At 41.9% G+C, this 21,726-nt stretch overlaps 1 protein-coding gene across 1 annotated transcript in view; it reads left to right on the top strand.

The window, feature by feature from the left end:
- The window catches only part of SH3BGRL2 (SH3 domain binding glutamate rich protein like 2), a 40,812-nt gene extending 32,377 nt beyond the window's left edge, over positions 1–8,435 (top strand). Inside the window, exons 3-4 of the mRNA XM_027696752.1 lie at positions 3,064–3,144; positions 4,251–8,435. Coding sequence (XP_027552553.1) covers positions 3,064–3,144; positions 4,251–4,253 — 84 coding nt within the window. The 3' untranslated portion in view covers positions 4,254–8,435. The remainder of the gene's footprint in view (positions 1–3,063; positions 3,145–4,250) is intronic.
- Positions 8,436–21,726: the final 13,291 nt, after the last annotated feature.

Below are 21,726 nucleotides of genomic sequence, written 5' to 3'. Positions count from 1 at the left end.
CAGTTTAGCTCATTGTTTAACCTTCACAATTTTTTCAGTAAGTGAATCCAGTAAAAATGTGGACAAAACATACTAAATCAGGACTCAATAAATCTGAAAGTAAAAATTATGACTGATGCTTGAAGACAGCTTTTTATTATTAAGTATTAAATTACATTACAGAGGTTAGGGTAAACAGATCAGTGGATTAACTGAGTCTCAAAGTCATTGTCAGAGCCAGCAATGCAGCATTTTTTCTTATGACATTATTTTCAGTCTGTGAGTTCTTCCCTACCCTGGTTTTTTACTAGTTTATTAACAAAGAGTGAAAAAAACATGGTCTTAGACTAGTGATACTTTCAGAGCTAATTGAAGTACTGGGATTAAGACACTTCAGGAGAACCACAGAACTTGAAAATGGGGATAAGAGATGATGACTCACCTGAACAAACACAGGACCTTCCTTGGACGGACTGTCAGGACAAGTGTCTGGGGGTTCATGAAAACTGCCTCTGTGCTTAGGAGGCATGGATGCTCCTGGCAGGGACCAAAACAGATGCCTGCCTTGAGCCATGCTGCTTCAGAAATACTCACAATAGCTGTCTGCCTGCAGGTTGGTTGCTGGTAGTTTGCAGGGCTGCAATGAGCATCTTCAGGCAATTTAAACCTGCCCTGATATTAAAGGAGTGGTGCCCTTGTGCTTCTCACTGTGGGTTGTACTCATCCACTGCTCCCCTGTCTTCATCTCCAGAGACAGTGTGACTCACTTATAGATGAACCCAGTAGAGAAAATTAAGGTTATTTCTTGGTTAGATCATGCGCTGTCTTCACGTGTGGGTGCTTATATAGCTTGTGTCTCTTGTGGCTTTTCATCTGCTTTTAGAAGAGTCAAAACAGACCTTTTACAAGTTTAAGTGTCCATTCAATTTTTGAAGTCTCATTCGTAGAGGTCAAGGACTTAATCAAACATCCTTCTGTAAAGCTTCAGTGTTACTTATTACTCTTCTAGGAATTCGGTGATTATGTTATCCCTTTTCAATCCATGGCACTGTTGAGATTCCTTTCAGTACTCTTTCAGCCTACACCACGGCTTAGTTGATTTGTCTATTTTATTTGGATTGGCTTTCAGGCTATTAACTGTAAGTTTATGTTAATTCAGAAATTAGCATATGCCATGTTTTAAGAAGGAAACAACAAAACCCCACATCTTAAGAAGGTTTACTCTTTCTGCTTTCTACTTATGTCAACTAATATGTCTGAGGCCTGATGACCATTATACACTCCTGCAGGCCTCTCTGTCTTTCAGGGCTCATACTTTTAGTATAGAGGGTTGGGCTGGGAAACTGCCTTTGTGCAGCTGTGAGTTGTGGTTTTTTTGGAGGGGCTGAGACTGTTTGAATAATTATGCAACTGCAAAGTATCACTTAGCTAGGACAATTGTGTTCACATTGATATAGCAATATATCATTATCGAAATGCTGGTAAAGCATCTTTATCTAGTACACCATAAATGTTTTTTGAGAAATTCTGCACCTCTGCAGGGTGAATATGGATCTCATGGGAAGTACATAATTTTTGCTATGGTGACTGTGTATTTTCTGCCCAAACAGTCATTTATTTTACATTGATGGAGAGAAAAAAAGAAAGAGAACTTTCTGAGAATAACCAGGTCAGAAGAAGATTTCTTCTTTTCAGTTAGAACTTCTGTTTATCATCCATGCTCCCCCTGTAATTGTGGGGTGGTTAGATGTTCAAGAGAATACAGGAAGGAGACAAGTAGGCAAAGCAGCTGCTGCTGGGGAAAAATTGAGGTCCAGTTTCAGCAAAAGCACCTGAAAGTGTGTCCCAGCCAAAACCAGGACAAACTAACGCTGAGAGATGAGCTCCCAAAAGTAATGAGATTAGAGGTTAGGAGCCAAAGAAGTGCTAACTTGGGGGATCACCCGCATTGGGAATGGCAGGTAGGAAGCATGTGGAGATGCCAAGACTGCCTGTTATTGTTCTGTGTTGAAAGCATGTATGTGCACAGTCAATATTTAAAGGGATTTCTCTTGTTGAATGCCTCCAAGTTTAGCATAACTGCTAATCTTGGATATTTAGAGATAATTGCTATGCAGTGATGAGCACATCCTTGAATTTTTCTGACATTTACAGAGTGTTTTACATGTCAGAAGTGGTTAAGTAAGGATTGATATTTCCATTTTGCAGTTATGTGGTGGAGGAAGAATCTGAACTGTGTGCTTTCTTGTTTGTTAGTGGTCATAGAAAAAATCTTTGCCAAACCACAAAGAGCTCAGGAAACTTCTTGCCTCCTTGCCATATGCCAGATCCATTCACTAAACTGTGCCCTGATTTTCTCTGTTTTTTTGCCTTGAAAACTGAATATTGTCAGCTCATCTGATGATAGATGAGTAGCAGGTATCCAATGCAATAATCAAATCAGTAAAAGTAGTAGTTAACACTTCGAGATCAGAACCTGATTTTAGGCAGCTGAAATCTAAAAGGAACTTAATCATGATAGTTAAGCTTGGTTTTTATCTTTATATAAAATAAGTTTATTTATTTTATATTGAACTATGTGATAGGCCAGGGCTGAGATATGATTGCTGATTTCAAGGGATATAGTGATGATGAAGTCTCTGTTCCATGACAGAAAAAATAAGGAGTTCAGCTGCCTTAGGACTTCTTGGAGGTTTCCATGTTAGGGAGTATTTTGTTTGCTAAAATGCAAATTGGAAACCTGGTCAGAAACTTATTTGCATTGTCAGGCACTTAAATACCTTTAAAATATGCCCACAATGGATTTCCTTTGATGCAAGTTTGTGTTTATACTTTCCTGTCAAATAAATTAATGAGAGGTATTGCAGTTAGAGAATATGTGTTTTTCTTTGCCACTGTAGTTGGTGATATTGTTGCAATTTAGAATAGGTTTTAGGTTTGCATATAGGACAATATAGGTAAGTATCAGTATTTTTCTGAGCATTATTACATGTCAGCCTTTAGTCTAATACAAGGTGTGGTAATATCAGTCGGGAAAACATAAATACAAATGTTGACTCAACTTTCTTGCTTTTAATTCTCTAGGATTATGATGGCTTTTTTGAATCAAAGGAGAGCAACACTGTGTTCTCCTTTCTTGGACTGAAACCTACTTTGGCATCAAAGGTCAGTGTCATATTGCAGACTTTTCATGGAATTCTTGAAATAGTGAAAATTAATTTTCTTTGAATGGAAAGAACCCTGTGTGTTCGGATGCACCACTGCCCTGATCCATACCTTGTCCGTATCAACTTCATGCTGATGAGGTAATTGAAATGGTTGTCAGGAAAAGCAAAGCATTTTAAATGAAACCAAGCATATACATGGGAGCTAATTTGAGACTGCAGGTAAATTAAGTTTTAAGAATACATTCTCCTTCACATTATCAATCTAAATTGTAAGCAACTGGCTGAATTATAACAGGAGACAGAACTAAGATCTTAATCACTGGAATGTCTGTAGCCTGGCGTAATGGCTCAGTATTTATTCATTAGGCATTGATTTTATTTATTTTTTTTTTAATGCTGAAGTGCTGGAGCAGACAGGAATTATATCAGTTTTTTGGACAAGAATTCAGTTTTAGCAAACACATATACACAGGTCAGAATACAAAGCCAGGTAACATCTTTCTATTAACATCAGTATAACAGAGGAAATTTTATTGCCATATGGAAACCTGGACACTTGTTCAAAGAGACTCTGTGGTGCACCTTCTGGCAGTAGATTAGACACATAGAAGAGGATTTTTCTTCCCTTGAGTACTGTAGATATAGGTGTGTTTGGTAGTAGTACTGTCTCAGGACGGGATGGTAGCTCTCGTGTATCTATAGAGCTCCTCTTCTGCCAGAAATTAATTTATTTATGGACCCCATGAGGGACAGGAGTGGGAAGGAACCTCAGCAGAGAACTGCAAAAGCAGGTTATTTTGGCAGCCTGCCTAATTTTGTAGCTTGGAGAATTGTAGGAAAAAGATGATGTTCTACTGCAATCTGAAATACTCTATTCCTAAAAGCTCTATTCCTAGAAAATATGCTGTTGTAGGCCTGGAGGAGGGTCTCTATAAAGTATCCGCTTCAGTCTGGTAGCACTTCAGCGGATGCATCCTCCTCTGCTATGTGAACCAAGGGTAGGGACACCTTATATGCAAAGGGCACAGACACAGGAGATGAGAATGTATTCATAACATTAATATTATGTTAGTAATAATCAATATTTTGTTTTTGTCTTTTCAGTAGGCATCCGAACCCTAGAAAGCCCAAGTGAAGTCCCAACAAGCACATTTCTGAATGAATGACCCTGTTCTTCAGCACATAACAGCTTCCCTAATGGATCACTGTGATAGAGCAAACATGCATCATTAGTAGTAGTCTGCTTGCCATGAGATGGTGCTCTCCAATAGTGTGGAGCTAATGACACACATATGAAACAGGCCAGGCTACTCATCTTCCTTTTTAATAATACTCACTGTTGGTGTTTCACTTTTGTCTTTGGATTGCTTTTGTAACTGGCCCTGATATTCTAACAGACATGTATGTTTGCAAGTAAGGAGTGGAAGTGTAGGGCTTATATCATTCATGGATATACTTATGTAGTCAGACTTCTTACTGTTTTTAAATCTTCCCAAATTAACTCATCATTATAGTTAAAGTGCTGGTGGTTATTAGGCTGTCTGTGCTGGCTATGATCCAGAAGATAAAAAACATAAATCTTGAGATCTCAGTCTAAGCCAATAACTGCTGTGTTTTTGCTCTACATTTATTTATTGTGATGTTTATTCTAGATCATGGTTATTTTAAGAGACATGGGCTGCTAATATTGTTAATGAAAACTTGATTTGTCTAATGATGTACATTGCAACTGACTGTTTAAAACCAGTTCCTTTTGTGAGGGAGGTGCCAAAGTGAAATATTTTGACGTTTCCTCTTCCAGGTGAAATGTGCAGAAAAACACTTGGTGGAAATACTGGAGAGTTCAGAAGAACTAAATGGGTCTCATAGCTAATGGTAATGTGAAGTTATCTCTTAAATGAGAAAGTCTTAACACCCACAGTTGGAGCTCTGTAGTTGGACTGTCTTGAAATTTTGCCAAAACCTTAAGTTTACCTCCAATAACACACTGCTGCACCACAAGCCACGTGAGAGTCAGGGAGATACTTTGAGAGTCAGGGCTTAGTCCCATGGGTGGTTAACACTACCATGGTCCAAGAGCACGCCTAACTTGCCTAGCTGTTGTCCTGGTTATATCCCCAGATGTGGTCATGTGGTGGTGCCTCAAAGACAGTGAAAAAGCTGGGTGTGTGCTTTGTCGGATGAGGCCACAATGGCAGCTCAGCTGAGGAACAGGAGCCAAGTAAAGAAAGTGGAGAGTATTCTAGGGAGACTGCATTGATGCATAGAACAGAACTTAGACCCGTGACTTGCCAATAAACATTACAAAATGCATTCTAGAGAGAAGTCAAATTGCATTATGCATCTTGAATTAAGTTTGGCTATGAAAATAACAGTTATGCTGTAATGTATCTTTTACTCAAGTGATTTCATAATAATAGGGTAGTGCCATCACAGTCTTTGGGTAATGAAAGACAACCATTATGTGGAAGAGCTTCTTTGCAATCACAGTACCACTCAGACTGTGTGGCTTGAAGGAAGCCAAACTTGTAAAAAGTGTCACGCTGTCTTGTGCAACAAATCGAATGTTCTGTTAACATCAGTAAATGTGGCATACAAGACATGTTAGTTGGAAGGGACAACAGTTGGAGGTCATCTGGCCCAGCACTGTCAAAATCAGGGCTAACAACAACACTGGCTTGGATCAGATATGGCTTTGTCTAGCAGAGCATTAAAAATATCCAAAGATGAAGATCTCATAACTCTCTAGGTAACCTGTGCCATTGCTGCAATGCTTTCCTAGTGAAAACTTTCTTATAAAATCCAGTTTTGACTCCTAGGCTGTAATTTGTGGCTGTTGCCTTTGCTGAGTTTTCTGGCACTGAGAAAAAGATTGGCACCATTCTTCTTGCAACTGCCCTCTAGATAGTTGTAGAGACTATTAGATGACCTCTTAGCCTTCTTTGTACCAGACTGAACAAACCTGGCTCCTCAGTTCAGTTAAAGGGCTAGGTGGAGCAAGAGCATACACAGATCTGAAGTTCATGGTTGTATTTACTGGTCAAAATCTTAGCCATGGCACCTTCTCTACAGGAATCCCGAATGTATGTTTTTAAGAATTGTTGTCTGTGTTAAGGTACTGTGACATTCTTGTAACCAATCCCGTATTTTCATGAGACTTGAACCTCGCTATAGGAAGGGAATATGACATTGTTAACTTTATCAAGTTAGCAGGAGAAGGAACTATTCCTAGAAGGAAGTTAAATATTTAATTTTGTAAATGAATACAGATATAAATTTACATAATTGCGCAGTTGATTACAGAGAAGCCATCCTGGATTTATCATGTACTTGATACGTTGTAAACTTTTAGAACTGCTGAAGTCCCAGGTTTGAAAAATTTACCTAAGTGTGTAAGTTTATACACATGAGTAATCCTGGGCAAAATCCCAGGTTTACTGATGTGAAAGGCAAAACCACACTGATTCCTCCAGGGATAAAATTAGTTTTACAAAACTCCTCTTGAATTTTGATAAATGTAGAATAGAAGGCTCTCATTTAGTGGAGAGTTAGTCTTGTTACAACTGTTAAGTAAACCTAGCTTATTTCAGAGCACACATGTGGGCATAATCTGTGTGGAGGACAACACTAGCTTTGAAGATATTCTGCCTGCTTGTATGGATTGGCAGTGTAAGTCCCTTAGAATATGTGCTTTTGAATTATAAGTGGATAGCTTAAAAAAAAAAGAAAGTATATATATATATCTCTCAAGGTGTTATTTGAATGTGAATTTGGTCTGTTGTACAACAGCCTTATTTTTGTAGTTAAACTAAGTAGAGTTCTAGTTTGTTACACAAGATGATCTGGAATTTTTTAAACCAGTTTTGTAATAATGAAATGTAGCTATCAGGTAACTGAAAAGGTCTGAGGAAACTAGAGACAGTTATTGAAAGAAATAGTAAATTCTTAGTTCTCTTCAAAATTTTTGCATATAAAGGTATGCTTGAGAACCAAATGGTCCAAATTTCTACTTCTAACTACTCCACTTTTTAAAAGGGAGAGCAGTGTGAATTAAACTGTAGATCTTTGTACCTAGCTGAAACTGCTGTGTGGGCTGACGTGCACATGCACATTCACTGTATCAGTGGCTTTGATAGAGGTGTTTTTGTTTGTGCCACACACTACTGGATAGTGCCTTGCCAGAAAGAGGACTGTTTCTGTAGGGTCTTCTTAGATGTGCTTAAACTTTGAACTGAGAAAGGGGTAGTTTCTATATTGCCATTTTTTTAATAATACAGTAAATTAGTTTCAAGGCCTGAGTCAAAAGACACGTGCTTTGTAAGACTGAAACAGTTTCTGATGAGTCTTCTGAACGTCTGGTTTTTCTTAGGTGACTTTCTTTTTTCTCTTTTCCGATTTGTTGACTGTATAGAATCAAACCTTCCAAGGGAAGTGGACCTGCAGTAAAGCCCATAAATCCATGTTTACATTTACTTTACAATAAGTATCTGATTCAAGTGTTGAGCAGCGCAAGTGCTGTGACTGAAGTGAAGAGTAGCTGCCAAGCTCTCACTGCATTTCCTGGTTGTCCCTCCCTGCCCTTTTCCCCCATCAGGCCATTATTTGGGGCAATACCGTGGTTCAGGTGTAGGACCCTGAAATTTTAGGCAGTGCCTTTTGGCACTTCACAGGAGTGCAAGAATGGGGTGATCATCAGGAAAGTGCCAAATCCCATTAGTCTTCAGTGACTCACTGATTTCACCAGATCTTGGCACAAACAGTGGCAGGAGGATGGAGCCCTGTGTGTTCACCCTGCACAGAGAGTGGGAGTGGCAGACGTGGTGCAGAATGGCCCACGGCTTGTGATGACACCGTGACCAGGGGTTCTCACAGGGGCCTTTGGCTGGCAGTGCCATGTGCAAAAACACATAGCACTGCTTTCCACAGGACTTCCACTGCATCATGGCCTATCCTTCACCCTCTTGCTCCCTAAAGAATTTGGGAGGGAAAACGGAGAACAGTTTGTGGAGAGCAGTCCTCCAGCCAGGGCAGATCCAGCTTACTCCTCTTTTCCTACTTCACCTCTTCCTAATGTGCGTCATCCTGTCCTGTGTAGACCTACATGTGTGCAAAGCTTCCACTCCCAGCCATCTGTAACATCCCTGTGAGACACAAATGCAGAGCTGGTGTTCACCTTCACGGCGTCAGTGTTCTGTAACTCAGTAGGGGAGGGAGCACGTTGCATCCTAGGCCATGTACACATTATGTATTAAACTGTGTTCATCTAATAAAAAGTTGTAATTCAAAAAAGACATTTGCTCTGTGTTGTATGTGCCAAAGGAAACAATGAAAAAATATGGCTCTTTATTCTTGCTGCAGCTCACTCTGGTGACGATCAGAGTGCTTTGGTTTGGGCAGCTTCTCCAGATGGAAGCACTGCAGAACTTTTAACCTGGAAGGGGTGGACCTGATTCTGTAAGAGGCTTTGGACCCTGGTGCCTCCATGGGAATTGCAATGTGCAGAATGCCTGCTGTGCTAGGGTCTCCCCAGGTAAATAGTAGTAAAGAAGAAAAAAAGGGATGATTTATTGTCTTCCAGTTTTTGTGCTTGTGTTAACTGATAAATACCACAGAAATAAAGGACAGATCCTTTGGGGCAACTTGGACATTGGGACCAGGAAGTTTCCACACGCTGAAGTTAACTCCTAGGTAGAGCTAAAATCTTCACTGCTTTTTATTGTCTGAAAGAAATGTGAGTTCCTGGTTTGCCCATCCACTTTGTTAATCCATAGAAGGTAATTAAATATGTAAGTGTCTAACCAAAGGTACAGGTTTGCATCATTACAGTCTTCTCTTGATTCTCTGTCTAGTATGTATTTTTTAATACCTTATTGTTCCTGTCTAAAACTTTTCCGCTATCTAGTGTGAGCACTGCCATGAAAACTTTGCCTATTTATGACTTCTGCACCTTGGAGCAAGGTTCTGTGCCACCTGCTCTAACCCAGGAGGTAAGGATGGAAAAGGCAAGCCTGAAATGCCTGAAGTGGGATCCTCAGCTGAGGGAGGACCAGTAGCACCTTTCTGAAGTGAGCAGAGCTCTAGTAGCTCAACTGTTATGTCATGGTGGGAAGAAGCAGACAGATTTTGCTGCAGGGGTGGGCAGGAGCTTCTTGATTTGCAGAGAGGAAGTGATGTTCTGTGTCACTTTGCTCATGCAGCATCACAACCTGTGTGTAAAGTCACGACACTCACACTTCTCTTACCCGGCTGCTGAGGAATACACTGAGAGCAGGCAAAGGTTGCACAGTGCAGGATGCTTTGCCACAGTCATCCTCCCATGCATCCCATCTCTGTGTCTGCTCCCTCTGCCAGGGGAGCGTCTGTGGGAAAGTGCTTGAAAGTCATCGCTCTATTTGCACATGTGCACACGTGTGTCTGCCAGTCTGTCTCCATCTCATTCCTACCCCAGAGCTGTTGGTCTGGGCTGTGAGAAGGTCCTCCTGAACTTGGTCATTTGCTTGATCTGCCTTTTAGGTGCCAGAAGGACTTGCCTTCTTTATTCCAAGCTGTCACTGAAGGTCCCTTGACACTCTCATCTGAAGTGACCTCCCTCAGGTTGCATGGTGCAAACATTCTGGGTGCAAGTCCTCCATACATTGATTTCTTTAAAGGTGGCCATTACATGTGATGGAATCCCCTGGTGAATTTGGGAAACATTAGAAAATTATAGGATTAAGGAATTAGCACCCTAAAGAAAAGGTCAGGTGGAGCCTTGAAAAATTGTGTTTAGAAGGCAAGAAAGAAATTATTAGATTGGAAACAGGGAGTTCAGAAGCAGAGTCTTTGGGAAATGTGTGCCACTCTCTAGCTGCTTGGTTGTCCTATCCAGTTCAGCTGTCCACAGTACATACATCTAGTTCAGGAGGGGAACCTCACTGTCCAGGGAAAGCACATACTTCTGGCCATGACTCCTCAGCCCAGGGAAATACTTAGAAGTCAAAAAATTTGTGTCTTAAAAATCCCTGCTCTAGAGGCATTCAGATGCAAAGCCAGTGGTAGGTAGGCACAGGAGGAGAAAATCCTTTCTTTGTGTCTGGGGAAGCAGGCAGACCCTGTACACCCTGTCCCAATCCCCAAGGATGCCCCAGTAGGCACCCCGTAAGGACCCTTACACGGTGAGGCTGCTATTCTCAGAAAACACCTCACATCCTGCAGCAGCCCTGCATCCACCTGGGGATGCTTCCTGCTCCCTGCTGCTTGAGAAAGGAGGTATTTTTCACATACCAGGAATAAACAGTGCACTGGTTCAGTGCCTCTCAAACTTCAGAGACCGTATACCTCTTGCAGTCCAGGTGCTACCTCCTTTATCTGTGCCACACAGCAAACCGTGCTTACCTTTCACAGCTTTATATCCCTAATGGGGGGAGGCAGGAAGAATGTAGGTGTGAAGAGGCAAAAACTGATGATGCACTGACCAGACTCTCATATGTGAGAACTAAGAAAGCTGAATCAGTCTTAAGCATGATATGAACAGCACACTAATGTTTTCAAATACAAAACTTCTATCATTTTGTTGTAAATTTTCTGATTAAAGCTGTGTGTGGACAGGACCCTAATTCTTTCTTCCTCAGCTTCCTTTGCCCATATACTCATATTGTCCTCTTTCAGCTATTGCCTAGTAATTGTCTCTGCTGGGAACGGCTCTTTCCGAGTCCTCTGGTGACATCATCTGTCTGCAACAGTGACATGACCATATGTCAACTCCAAAAGACAGGGCATCTGCTTGCTGAACTGTCTGTAGTGCTTTGGGCATTGTGCCTGTCCGGTGCTGCAACCTACAGAGTCAGGGCATCCCACTGCTGTCCTGATGTGGGGCACCCCATAATGGCTGATAATGGCTTTCACTGCTGACCCCCAAAGTAATGGTCTTACTACTATGAGACCTTGGTAATCATTGCTACTGTTGGTATAATTTTCCTTCAACACATTTTCTTCTTTGGGTTTTCATAGCTTTAAATCTTCTGTTTTTCTTCATGGTTTTATTGGATATGCTTTTCTTCTTTTAGATGTCTTCTGTGAGTGGCATAAATTTGAGTTTAAGCCATGAGACAGCTTTTAGGTCAAGACAGCTCTACACCATTGCTGTGAAATATGCTCTTGAGTCATTAAGGTAAATTGCTGTAGCATCAGTGCTGTTCCAGATGGACTATAATACTTAAGCCCTAAGTGACCATTTCATGTCCTTAGGAACATTCTCACTCTGACCAAAGTGTGAGTATCCATCAAACCCACTTACACCTACCGAAACCTACAGAGGGGATGGCATTCCAGTGCAACAAATTTCGTGGTCTGCATTAGCCAACCTAGAGGAGATCTCTTGGGTTAGAGAGACAAGTCCTCTGCTGTTTCTGTCATCACAAAGTCTGTTTCATAAAACTACCCAATTCCAGCTTAAAGTACCACACTGGGTCTGGGTTGATATTTTTTCCTGTGGGTGTGGTTTTCGTTGTTGTTGTTGTTTTTGTTTGTTTGTTTGTTTTGGTGTTTTGTTTTGGTTTAGTTTTTTTTGGCTCTGCTATACCAGTTGGAAAGTTGTCTCGAAATCCTGCTTCTCTTGTACCAAAAATAATAAACTTTCTTCCAAATTTCAGTTGAACTTTATTCGTGTCTTCATTGTCCTTGTTGTCCTTTCATTTAAAAAGCCTCCCTCACAGGAATTACCTGTCATATGAGCTGGTTTCCTCTACTGCCTTAGCTATGCTTCTGCCAGTGGAGAGTTCAGTTCTCTCTCTGTCAGCACCACTGACATCCATGGCCAACTGAGATCCCTGGGAAGAGGAAATTCCTTCTATACAATAGCATGGAGTAACTCCATGACGCAAGTCCAGAACAAGCACTTAAATTACTTCAGGTACCAAAATTTGTAATTAGAGATGATTCTGATATTTGCTTTCAGTCTCTTGGCAGAAGTGTTGCCATTTAGCAGTTTCCCATTTTAGCCCACTGAGTTATTGTTCCAATTCAGCATATTTCCTGGGCATATTGTGTGGGCAGATGAAAGAACTGCACTTGCTAAATACATGAATTAAACATTCTCATGACAGACGTTAACCTTCAGTTAATTCAAAGGTGTCAGAAAAATCAATAACCAGGGATCTGGTCCTTGAACTTACAACAGCTGCAGTAGTAAAATACAGATCTGGAAAAGACCATGAGTAACCAGTCATCTTTTAGAATTTTATTTCAGTTTAATAGGTAGACATATGTTTTAAAAAATGTTGGTAAAGGCAGATCCTAATTCCCCACTAATTCGAACGAGAAACATGACTCTCCTTGGCAGACAGCAGTTACTTTGGCATAAAATCCTGTACATGATGTCCCTGCGACCTGTTGCAGTTATGGCCCTGTTTGTGTGCTGTGGTGAGCAAGATAAGGGCAATGGCCATTTTTCCCCCAGCCTGTACACAATCTGTCTTGTGCCTTTCAGCAGTTGAATTCTGCCTGCTGGTGCTGCACTGGGCTCAGGATCTCCCTCTTCCTTCTCCTCTTGCTGTTGTCTCTTGTTCACCTCCAGTCCAGTGCTGCTGCCTGGCTTTTTTGCATGTCAAGCCAAAATCACTGGATTTGCCCCAAAAAATCACTCTTGTAGTGTCCTTACAAGTGATACTCTTAGACACTTGACACCGTAGGGCATCAGTAAAGGCAGACTAAATCATGGTTATACCTTCTTGAAGACCTTTTTGACATCCTGGGAAACAAGAGGGGGAGGTATAAAAAGAGGGTGACGTTATAGAATGAGGTCTCTAGTGAATATGGGCTTCACACTGTGCTGACTGAAGATGTTTACATTAGAGATGTTTAGAAAAACATTGTCCACTTCCCCACTTCCCTTATATTATAAAAAGATGGAAAACAAGCCAATGTAATAAATAAATTATTTTTTACATTCTTCTTAAAAGATAGAAGCCCCAAAGAAAGTACATTGACCTTTTTTTTTTTTAATACTTTCTCTCACCTCATTTTTCATTGAGAAAGGCTCTGATGGAAAATTATTTTACCAGCATCTCCATTAATAATAAATTTAGCTTCTTATAAATTAGCATAGGAAGTTGTTGAATAGACTTTTTTTCCTCCTGCACCTACTTATCTGTCCATTGTTGGGAGATCCTGCTGTAACACCACCAGCACACACTGGCATGGCATTCCCCATCCTGATCAGGGCCTACAGTAATTCTCCTCTGCTCACTTCTGAGGAGAGCATACCTACTTTGGGAAAGCATGCCCGTGTTTTCATGGAGATCTGGATGGCCTCGTCCAACAGTGCAGAAGAACATACCATGTTGCCAAGGAGTGGTAATCCAGGGGAAAATCAGAGACTCACCTTTTCAAAAAATGAGGTCACAGATTTACATATCAGCTTGCTTTGGAGGACCATCTCTTTTGGTGCTGCCACAAAGGGTCAGTCCCGTATCAGAGACAATGAAGCCAGAAAAAGGAAAGGAGGGAAAAGCTTGGCCCAGCCATGAGGAGGTGTGGGTGGAAGTGGGGAGCTGGAGTGTGCTGTCTGTCACTGACATCTAGAGGACAGCACAGACAGTATGTACATTGTGAAACTATGAAATAACCAAACCCAGGGTATGGTGAGCCTTCCCAGGCCCAGCATCACTCACGGGCATAGAGATGCTCGCAGCTGACACTCACTGGCTTTCCAAACTGGTGCTCATGCTACCTTTAAGCATTTTACCCACTTCACCCACTGACATGGCATTTTCTGTTGTCCGTGAGACACCAGCACTGCTGAATTCTGTGGGTGCTTTCTTGTCTTCCTCTCCCCAGCCAACATAAAATTTGAGGCTGACCAAATTTGCAGCAAGAGAAGTTTCCTCACAAGGAACATGCCAGCAGCTGCTGTCACCCACTGTGACTATGAAGTCCATGGGCTTTACTCAGCCAGGTGAGGGAGGTCAGGCACTGGCAGAGCCCCGTGGCTCTAATGCCAAGGTCCATGGGCACCTGCTTGGCACCCTGTGCTGAGTGAGTGCTGGTAGGAGGCTGTGGGATGCTGCTAGATGCTGTATGGTATAAGCCCTACTTCAAGTTGGGAGTTCTGCCCCGCTGCGCTGTGGTTGGGGGCCGAATGGAGTCCCTCTGGTTGGAGGAGTGCCCAGGAGCATTGTGCAATCCTGTTGTCATCTGTTTGTGTTATGAATACTTTATGCCTGCCTGTAAAGAACATGTTGTTCAAGCTTCTGTTAATGCAAGATAAGTCAGCTTTTAAAATTAAAGAAAGTAAGTAGGGAGGCTCCTGAGAAATTAGTTTTAATTTTAGAGACATATTTTCACAGTAGGCTCCTCTTCTTGGCACAGCTTAAGGGGAAGAAAATGAAAGTTATTACAGATAGACCACCTTCTCCAATTCTTTTTGTCGACACCAAGCTTTTGCAGATGCAGAAAACAACTGAAGAGGCTTAAACAGCAATTCATACCATTTCCAGGAAGCTTTAGAGAGATTATTTTTACCTGTTTGCAGCTCGTTGGACTAGACTGGCTTCTTTTTCCCCAGGAGGTGGTCAGTAATACTTCAAGCAAAGGAGCTGCTTCTTCTGTCTCAACAAGGACAGCACCAACAGAGATAAAGGAGTCATTATCCCACTCAGTGCTTGTCAGTCCACACCTGGAATGCTGTGTTCAGTTATGGTCCCTGCTGTGCAAAACCAGATGTGCACAAGCTGGAGAGTGTCCAGAGAAGGGCCACAAAGATGATTGAAGGACTCCACACGAGGAAAGGCTGAGAGAGCTGGGTTTCAGTCTTAAGAGGAGAAGGCTTAGGGAAGATGTTATTTCTATGCTCCAGTATTTGAAGGATGAGACCCCTGGTGGCCTAGTGGTTAGCGTGCAGGACTTTCACTGCTGCGACCACGGGTTCGAGTCCCCGGTCTCCTGGCCTGATGGAGGTCGTTAGCCCTGTGTGGCCATCCATCTATGAGAAGGACACTCTAAACAAACCTACGTCCTGAGGACCTCACTGCTATTGTCCAAGCTTGCTTGGCCCCGGCAGATGAACCTTAGGATTAAAGGGTGGGCTCAGTTCAGCGCAGGCTGTGTCTCACCTAAAAAATACATTGCGCAGGCTGGAAAGGTAAAAAGACCTTTCCCCAAATCTTCGTTCGCGAAGATGGGCCATTATTATTATTATTATTATTTGAAGGATGGCTACAAAGAAGGTGGAGACTCCCTTTTTGAAAGGAATTACATAGAAAATGCTGGGGGGAAGGGGTACAAGTTACTCCTGGGGAGATTCTGACGACACAAGAGGAAATTTTTTTCCCAACCAGAACAATCAGCCAACGGAATGATCTCCCTAGGAAGCAGTGGATTCCCCAGCACTAGACACTTTGAAGATTTGGCTGGGCCAGCTTGCCTAGACCATGTTTTTGCCAAAAAATATTGGACCAGATTATCTCTGAAGTCCCTTCCAACCTGGTGTTCTGTGGTTCTATGATTCCTCTCAAGGTGGCTGAACATGCATGCAGCAGCTCATTGCTCTGCTTAGACCATGTCAAATTGGCACTTTCTGAGGACCACGGAATTATCCTAAACCTTTGTTTTCCAGTACTCCTGAACAGTCTGTCCTCATAAAGAAGCTGAGCAGAATAGTATAAGGATGAGTAAACTGTTTTGCACAAAGCTAATAAACATTTTTAGAGGGATTTTAAATGAGTGCTGTATTTAATTAGCTTTTCCCATGCTTACAGCTTTGCCCTCTGAATTTACCAGAGGTCAGGTAAGGCAGTATGTGTAGCCTGTGCCACTGCTTCCCAGCAGCTCTACATATTGGCTAAACAGTGCTCCAGTCAGCCACCCCCACTGCTACCTACTTTGCTTCTGAGGAGGCTTCTGCCAATTTGCCTTTGCGAGCAGTGGATCCCAGTGGTTGAACTTTCCAGGGACTTATTCTATTTTGTTGGATTCATGAAAGATCTTCAGCAGAAAGATGTTGCCAATGAGCATGGTCCTCATGCCTGTGGCATGAGGCAAACAAAACCAAAAAAGTCGAAAAAAAAAAGAAGAAGAAAAGAAAGAAAGTGAGAAAAACTGTTCATCTGCAGTGAAAACATGCTTTGTGTGGAAAATAAATCGGGTGGTGGACTCCTGATAGTATTGCAGTAGAGCTGGATTGCACAGGGATTGACTTCTTCACAAAGCTTTAAGATTGCAAAGTTCTTCCAGTTGTACTCTGGAACAAAACTCCCAAATCTTTGCTGTTTCACTCTATAAACCAGCCAGTAGCCGCTATCCTCAGACCTAGGAAGTTTCTTCAGTGGATGGAGAAAGGTTACTTTATTCCTCGTCCCTAATTCCCCCAAATGAGGGGCTGTCAGGTACAGTTTCAGTATGCACCCTAATGAAGGACATGTATGGATGAGGCAGAAATGGCCTCAGTTCAGGGGACACCACTGCCCTGGCACATGAGACACCTCTCTGGAGCACTCCTGAATGAGGACAAAAGCTTTGGGGGTCATTTTGCACCATCTGAGACAGCCAGTGTGGAGGACAGTGCCTGCTTGCCCAGGGAAGACTAAGTCCATGGGCTCAGCTCAGTGCCATGCAGGGACACCCCAGCATTCAAGCTGGTTGCTAGAGAAAATCAATTTTAAAAGCAGATGGTTTAATTAGAGCACTAAGCTCCCTCGTTGTAATGCTGTGTCTCTAGATAGTTTTACTGTTTTATTAACAAGTCTTTTGTACTATTTCTTTCCCGTTACTTGACAGATGCTTTCATCAGGGTTATATAAAGTCCTATTTTCACACCTATTTTGCCTAGAAATAGATTAAAGAAAAGCTGAAATACAGATTAATAATTATATGCAGAGTGAAATATTTACCACATACATTTTTAAAGTGAAAAATACAATTTTAAGCCAGTTTTACAAGAGCTATTGTTCCACAGCAGTAAGTACGTACCTAGGAGTGGTTTTTCCTGGGAAGCAGCTGTTCTGCTGAGGCTGACAGGAGCTGTACTCTGCTGGGGGAGAGGGAGAGTGAATTGTCTCTCCTTGCACAGGCACACAGAAACAGGAGAAACCCCTCAGAGAATTTCAGTGCTGCTGTTGTCATGCAGAAAATTAGGCTGCAATTAGACAGGCCTCTGTGAAAATGTGTTGCTTCTGCTACACATGTTACTGAGCAGTGAGACTGAAATTATGTAGCATGACACAAGTTCACCAAAAATTCGTGGAGTAAAGTTAGCCCTCCTTGTTGCTGGGTTCAAAGAAGAACCCAGAAAGTAGGAGCTTACCATCGATGGTGCCCCTGCAAACTTGCTCTGTGGGATAGGCAAATGTAGATGTAACAGGTACATTTTGAAAGCAGTTATGTGCTCTCTTACAAACCAAACCACCCAAAGCACAAGTTCTGTTAAAGCAAACCATGGTCATAGGAGCCACTAGACCTAAGCAGCACCATTTTCAATTGTTTAAATATTGGTTACAATCCTTCAACATTAAGGATTCTATCAAGATCATAGCAAATCTACAAACACCTTCTTGATGCCCCTACCTCATCAGTTGGCTTTGTCACTGAATAAATGCATCATCGCTCTGTTGACATTAATTACAGTCCATAAATTGAATGCATCCTTTAGCTTTGTGTCATTTTCTTCAGTTTAGAAAACATGCAAACCCTGAGATGTGGCTTAGCTCCATTTAAAATAAGTAAATGAATATTCTCATGTGAACAAGGAATCAAAGTCCCCATTACTGCAAATGGACATCTAGAGAAGGCTACTTGGATGCAGGCATTTAAGCCTGAACCCAAATCCTGTCTTCTGTGGAAAAGATAACTAATCTCCATATTTTGTTCTATGTCCATCTTCAATGCACCAGCTGTCACAGCTTCCAGACCTCCAGGGACACATTTTCTTTCTGCTTGTTCTACACTAATTACCCAAACCTTTGCTATAGACACTGTGAGGCAAGATTTTGAGGATGAAGGGAAATAAGAAAATGTTTGTTTGAAGTAATTTTAAAAGTTGTTATCTTTCATTGAAAAAACCTGATTTCAGTATAAAATGAAAGACCAAAAGAAAAAATGAAAAGTGATTTGGTCTTACAAGAACTTTGAAGGGCTCAGCTATGCTTAAGATTTTCTCCAAACCTGTGTATCTGCATTACATTAATCAGAAGAAATGTAAGCTCAGAAAATATTCAATATTTATTTTAGCTGGCATATCTGTATCTCAAAGATGGTTCATAAATAGGCTCTGTATATCATTATCTTCTTCAAATAAACATCTTCAAAAAACAAAGGTGATTGAAGGAAGGATATTTGGCAGTAAAGTCGACTACTACTAGAAGTGTTTCCTCATAGTCCCTGGAATCACAGATCCTCACCATGCAGTGACTGACTCCAATATTCACCTTCCGCTGTCTTAACACAAGCCCAAGCAGTGCATGAGCATGTGCAAAACACCAGTCATGGCACCATTTGGGCAGCAGTGGTCCCATCTTCTGGGACCTAATAAGGAACCCCAAAAATACATCGTGAGTGTGCTTCCCTTTGCAAAGGGCTGGATTTCTTTTCCACTGAAAATATGCTTATTGCTAATAAAGTACTAACATGGTTGTGCCTGATTTTACACATCAAAAAGGAGCAGAATATCCTTTAATTGTTCTTGAGGGAAGAACAAGAGAGTAAAGGAATGGGACAATCTCAACATTCCCTAATAAGTTGCTTTTAATGAATGGCATTTAATAAACTATAAGCACTATATATTACAGACTCTGTAGTTTAACTAAAAGGGGCCATAAGCCTCTGGAGTTTACAAGTGCTTTGTATGAACTAAAACAGTTTGGCTGACATCTGCCTTTACAGCAGATTTCCCATAGCATCCAGCTATTCCAGTTTATTAATAATTAAGTAACAACACAGACATCTGCTTTAAAAGCAAAAGTAAACCTTCCAAAGCTGTTAGAGCTGCTTGGTCTTGATATTATTTTTTTACAGCGATGAGACCATCTTCCTTTCCAAATGACCTTTCATTAATCTTCTTCCAGCTACTTCTGCAAATACTACCATTGTTCATGGTTTGTTACCACAGTAATTACTGAACTAGAAACAATACAGAAGGACCTTTCTGATAAGATTGCTGGGGGTGCAGCAGCAGCAGCAAAGGAAGGATCAGGATAGGCACAGTGTCACTGGCACGAACAATGATAACCTTTAAAAATATTTCCTATGAAGTAGAGATATGGTAAGAACATAATCAGATCTTTACTGATATCAGATAAGAACATAATCAGGTCTTTATCAATACCAGATAACAGAAAAAAAAAATCTTATGTGGACAACACTTACTCCAACTTTTCTGCTCAACTGGCATTTCATCCGGTTTATGTGTTGTGGAGGAAGATAAATCAATGGAGCAAGTAAGTTCTTTCACACCAGCCAACTCTGTTTATAAAGTATTTTATAAATTACAGAAATGGAAATAAAATCTTGTTCATCTGTCCTTTGATCACCACCCTTGTTTGATTGTTGCACTTCTGTATCAAAGGAAGCCCAGGTTTCTTCTGTGTTTTCCTCTACCCTTTCAACATCTATCCTGATCATAATATGCTATTTTCAGGTTCACTTGAAATTTGCTTGTCTTGAATTTGCAGCCGGTGCCTCAGAAGGTAAGTGACCAGCTACAGGGATGATAGAGGTCTCCCAAAGCTTGTGTTCCTACTAAGATTAATACAGTAAATTATTTATCACCTCCACGGAAAACATCTACCAATAGAAAATGCTTTTCTCTGATACTTAGAAAGAAAAATTGCTTTTACCCCATCTGATGTCAAATAATGTGGCAAAATCATAGAATCATAGAATCGACCGGGGTGAAAAAGACCTCCAAGATCATCAAGTCCAACCCTTGATCCAATACTGCCGTGGTTACCAGACCATGGCACTAAGTGCCACATCCAGTCTCATCTTAAAAACCTCCAAGGATGGTGAATCCACCACTTCCCTGGGCAGCCCATTCCAATGCCTGATTACCCTCTTTGTAAAGAATTTCTTCCTAATATCTAATGTAAACCTCCCATGGCACAGCTTAAGATCGTGCCCTCTTGTCTTGCTGATAGTTGCCTGGGAGAAGAGACCAACCTCCACCTGGCTACAACCTCCTTTCAGGGAGCTGTAGAGAGTAATGAGATCTCCCCTGAGCCTCCTCTTCTCCTGTCTAAACAACCCCAGTTCCCTCAGCCTCTCCTCATAGGACTTGTGCTCAAGTCCCTTCACCAGCCTTGTTGTTCTTCTCTGGACCTGCTCCAGCACCTCAATATCCTTCCTGAACTGAGGGGCCCAGAACTGGACACAGCACTCAAGGTGTGGCCTCACCAGTGCTGAGCACAGAGGAAGAATCACTTCCCTGGTCCTGTTGGCCACACTGTTCCTGATACAGGCCAGGATGCCATTGGCCCTCTTGGCCACCTGGGCACACTGCTGGCTCATGCTTTGGTTTTGTAACCCCCTTTTTAGGCAAACCCAGGTTTGGTCAATTCTCACCAAAGCTGTATCATCCAGAAATTTGTTTCCTCCTTGAGACAAAGCAGCAGTGTGCACATCTGTTCAAGCCCAAAGCTTGAAGTAAATCAACCCACCTCCAGAAGTGACAGATCCAGGCAGATCTGAGCCGCAGACACATTCTGTGTAGTCTTCAGTGAATAGGAGGTTGTATGTGCCCCACTTCCCTACCCCTGCTGAGGTGCCCGAACTGGTGCTGTGCTCAGACTGGGTGTCCTTTCAACACCAGGAAAGCATTGCTATAGAGCAGTGGAGTGCAGAGAATTTGGATGGTGTTCATGTCCTCTGTAGGATGGTGTTCAGACTAATGACTTGTGACTGGGAAGAAAAGGAAGAGCAAGATGTGCTGAGAACACAAAAAAACAGAGTGAGAAAAACGTTACAGGAGAAGCTTTGTATGGGACAAGACAGTGCTTGAGCTTACCTGGAGATGAATAGAGGAATCAGGACACAAGCAAGATGTTGTGTCTCAGAAAGCAGATAAGACAAGCCAACTGGAACCAGTATGAACCAGATAATTCAAGGGAAATTCAAGCTCTTTTGGGGAATTGAGCCTTGCAAGGGCAGGTGTACCTAGGAAACCATATCATTAATGACATTTAATGCTGAGATGGCGTATGTACTGCTGTCAGGCATTTGGAAATGGATGTAGTAAAACTGGGATTACAAGGTGGTTTGTTTGGGAGGAGACCGAGTGGAGAAAGGGAGGTAAAGATGGTAAAAATGAGAGCAGAAATGGGGGAAAAATAAAATAAGAAGGCTGCATTAAACCTTTCAGTGAACAGCAGGATGTGGGATGTTCACTGGCAGGAGCATGGACACCTATAGGCAGTTCTGAAGCTGATGGGCACATCCGAAGCCCACCAGTATGCTGAAGGGAACACCTTGGATAACCCACCAGACACTCCATCAGTCCAAAAGTCTTCTTTGGGGCAGTAGCCAAAGAAGGAAGGAACTGCACTACAGTGACATATAGTGTGGGAGGGCACACGAAGAGGTGGCAGAACTGGAACCCTTTGGAAACGACCAAGGT

This window comes from Neopelma chrysocephalum, unplaced genomic scaffold, assembly GCF_003984885.1.
Source record: "Neopelma chrysocephalum unplaced genomic scaffold, ASM398488v2 Primary Assembly neopelma1_23b, whole genome shotgun sequence".
Classification (NCBI taxonomy): Eukaryota; Metazoa; Chordata; class Aves; order Passeriformes; family Pipridae; genus Neopelma; species Neopelma chrysocephalum.
Note: the sequence above shows the minus strand (reverse complement) of the source record. Positions and strands in the feature narration are given on the sequence as shown.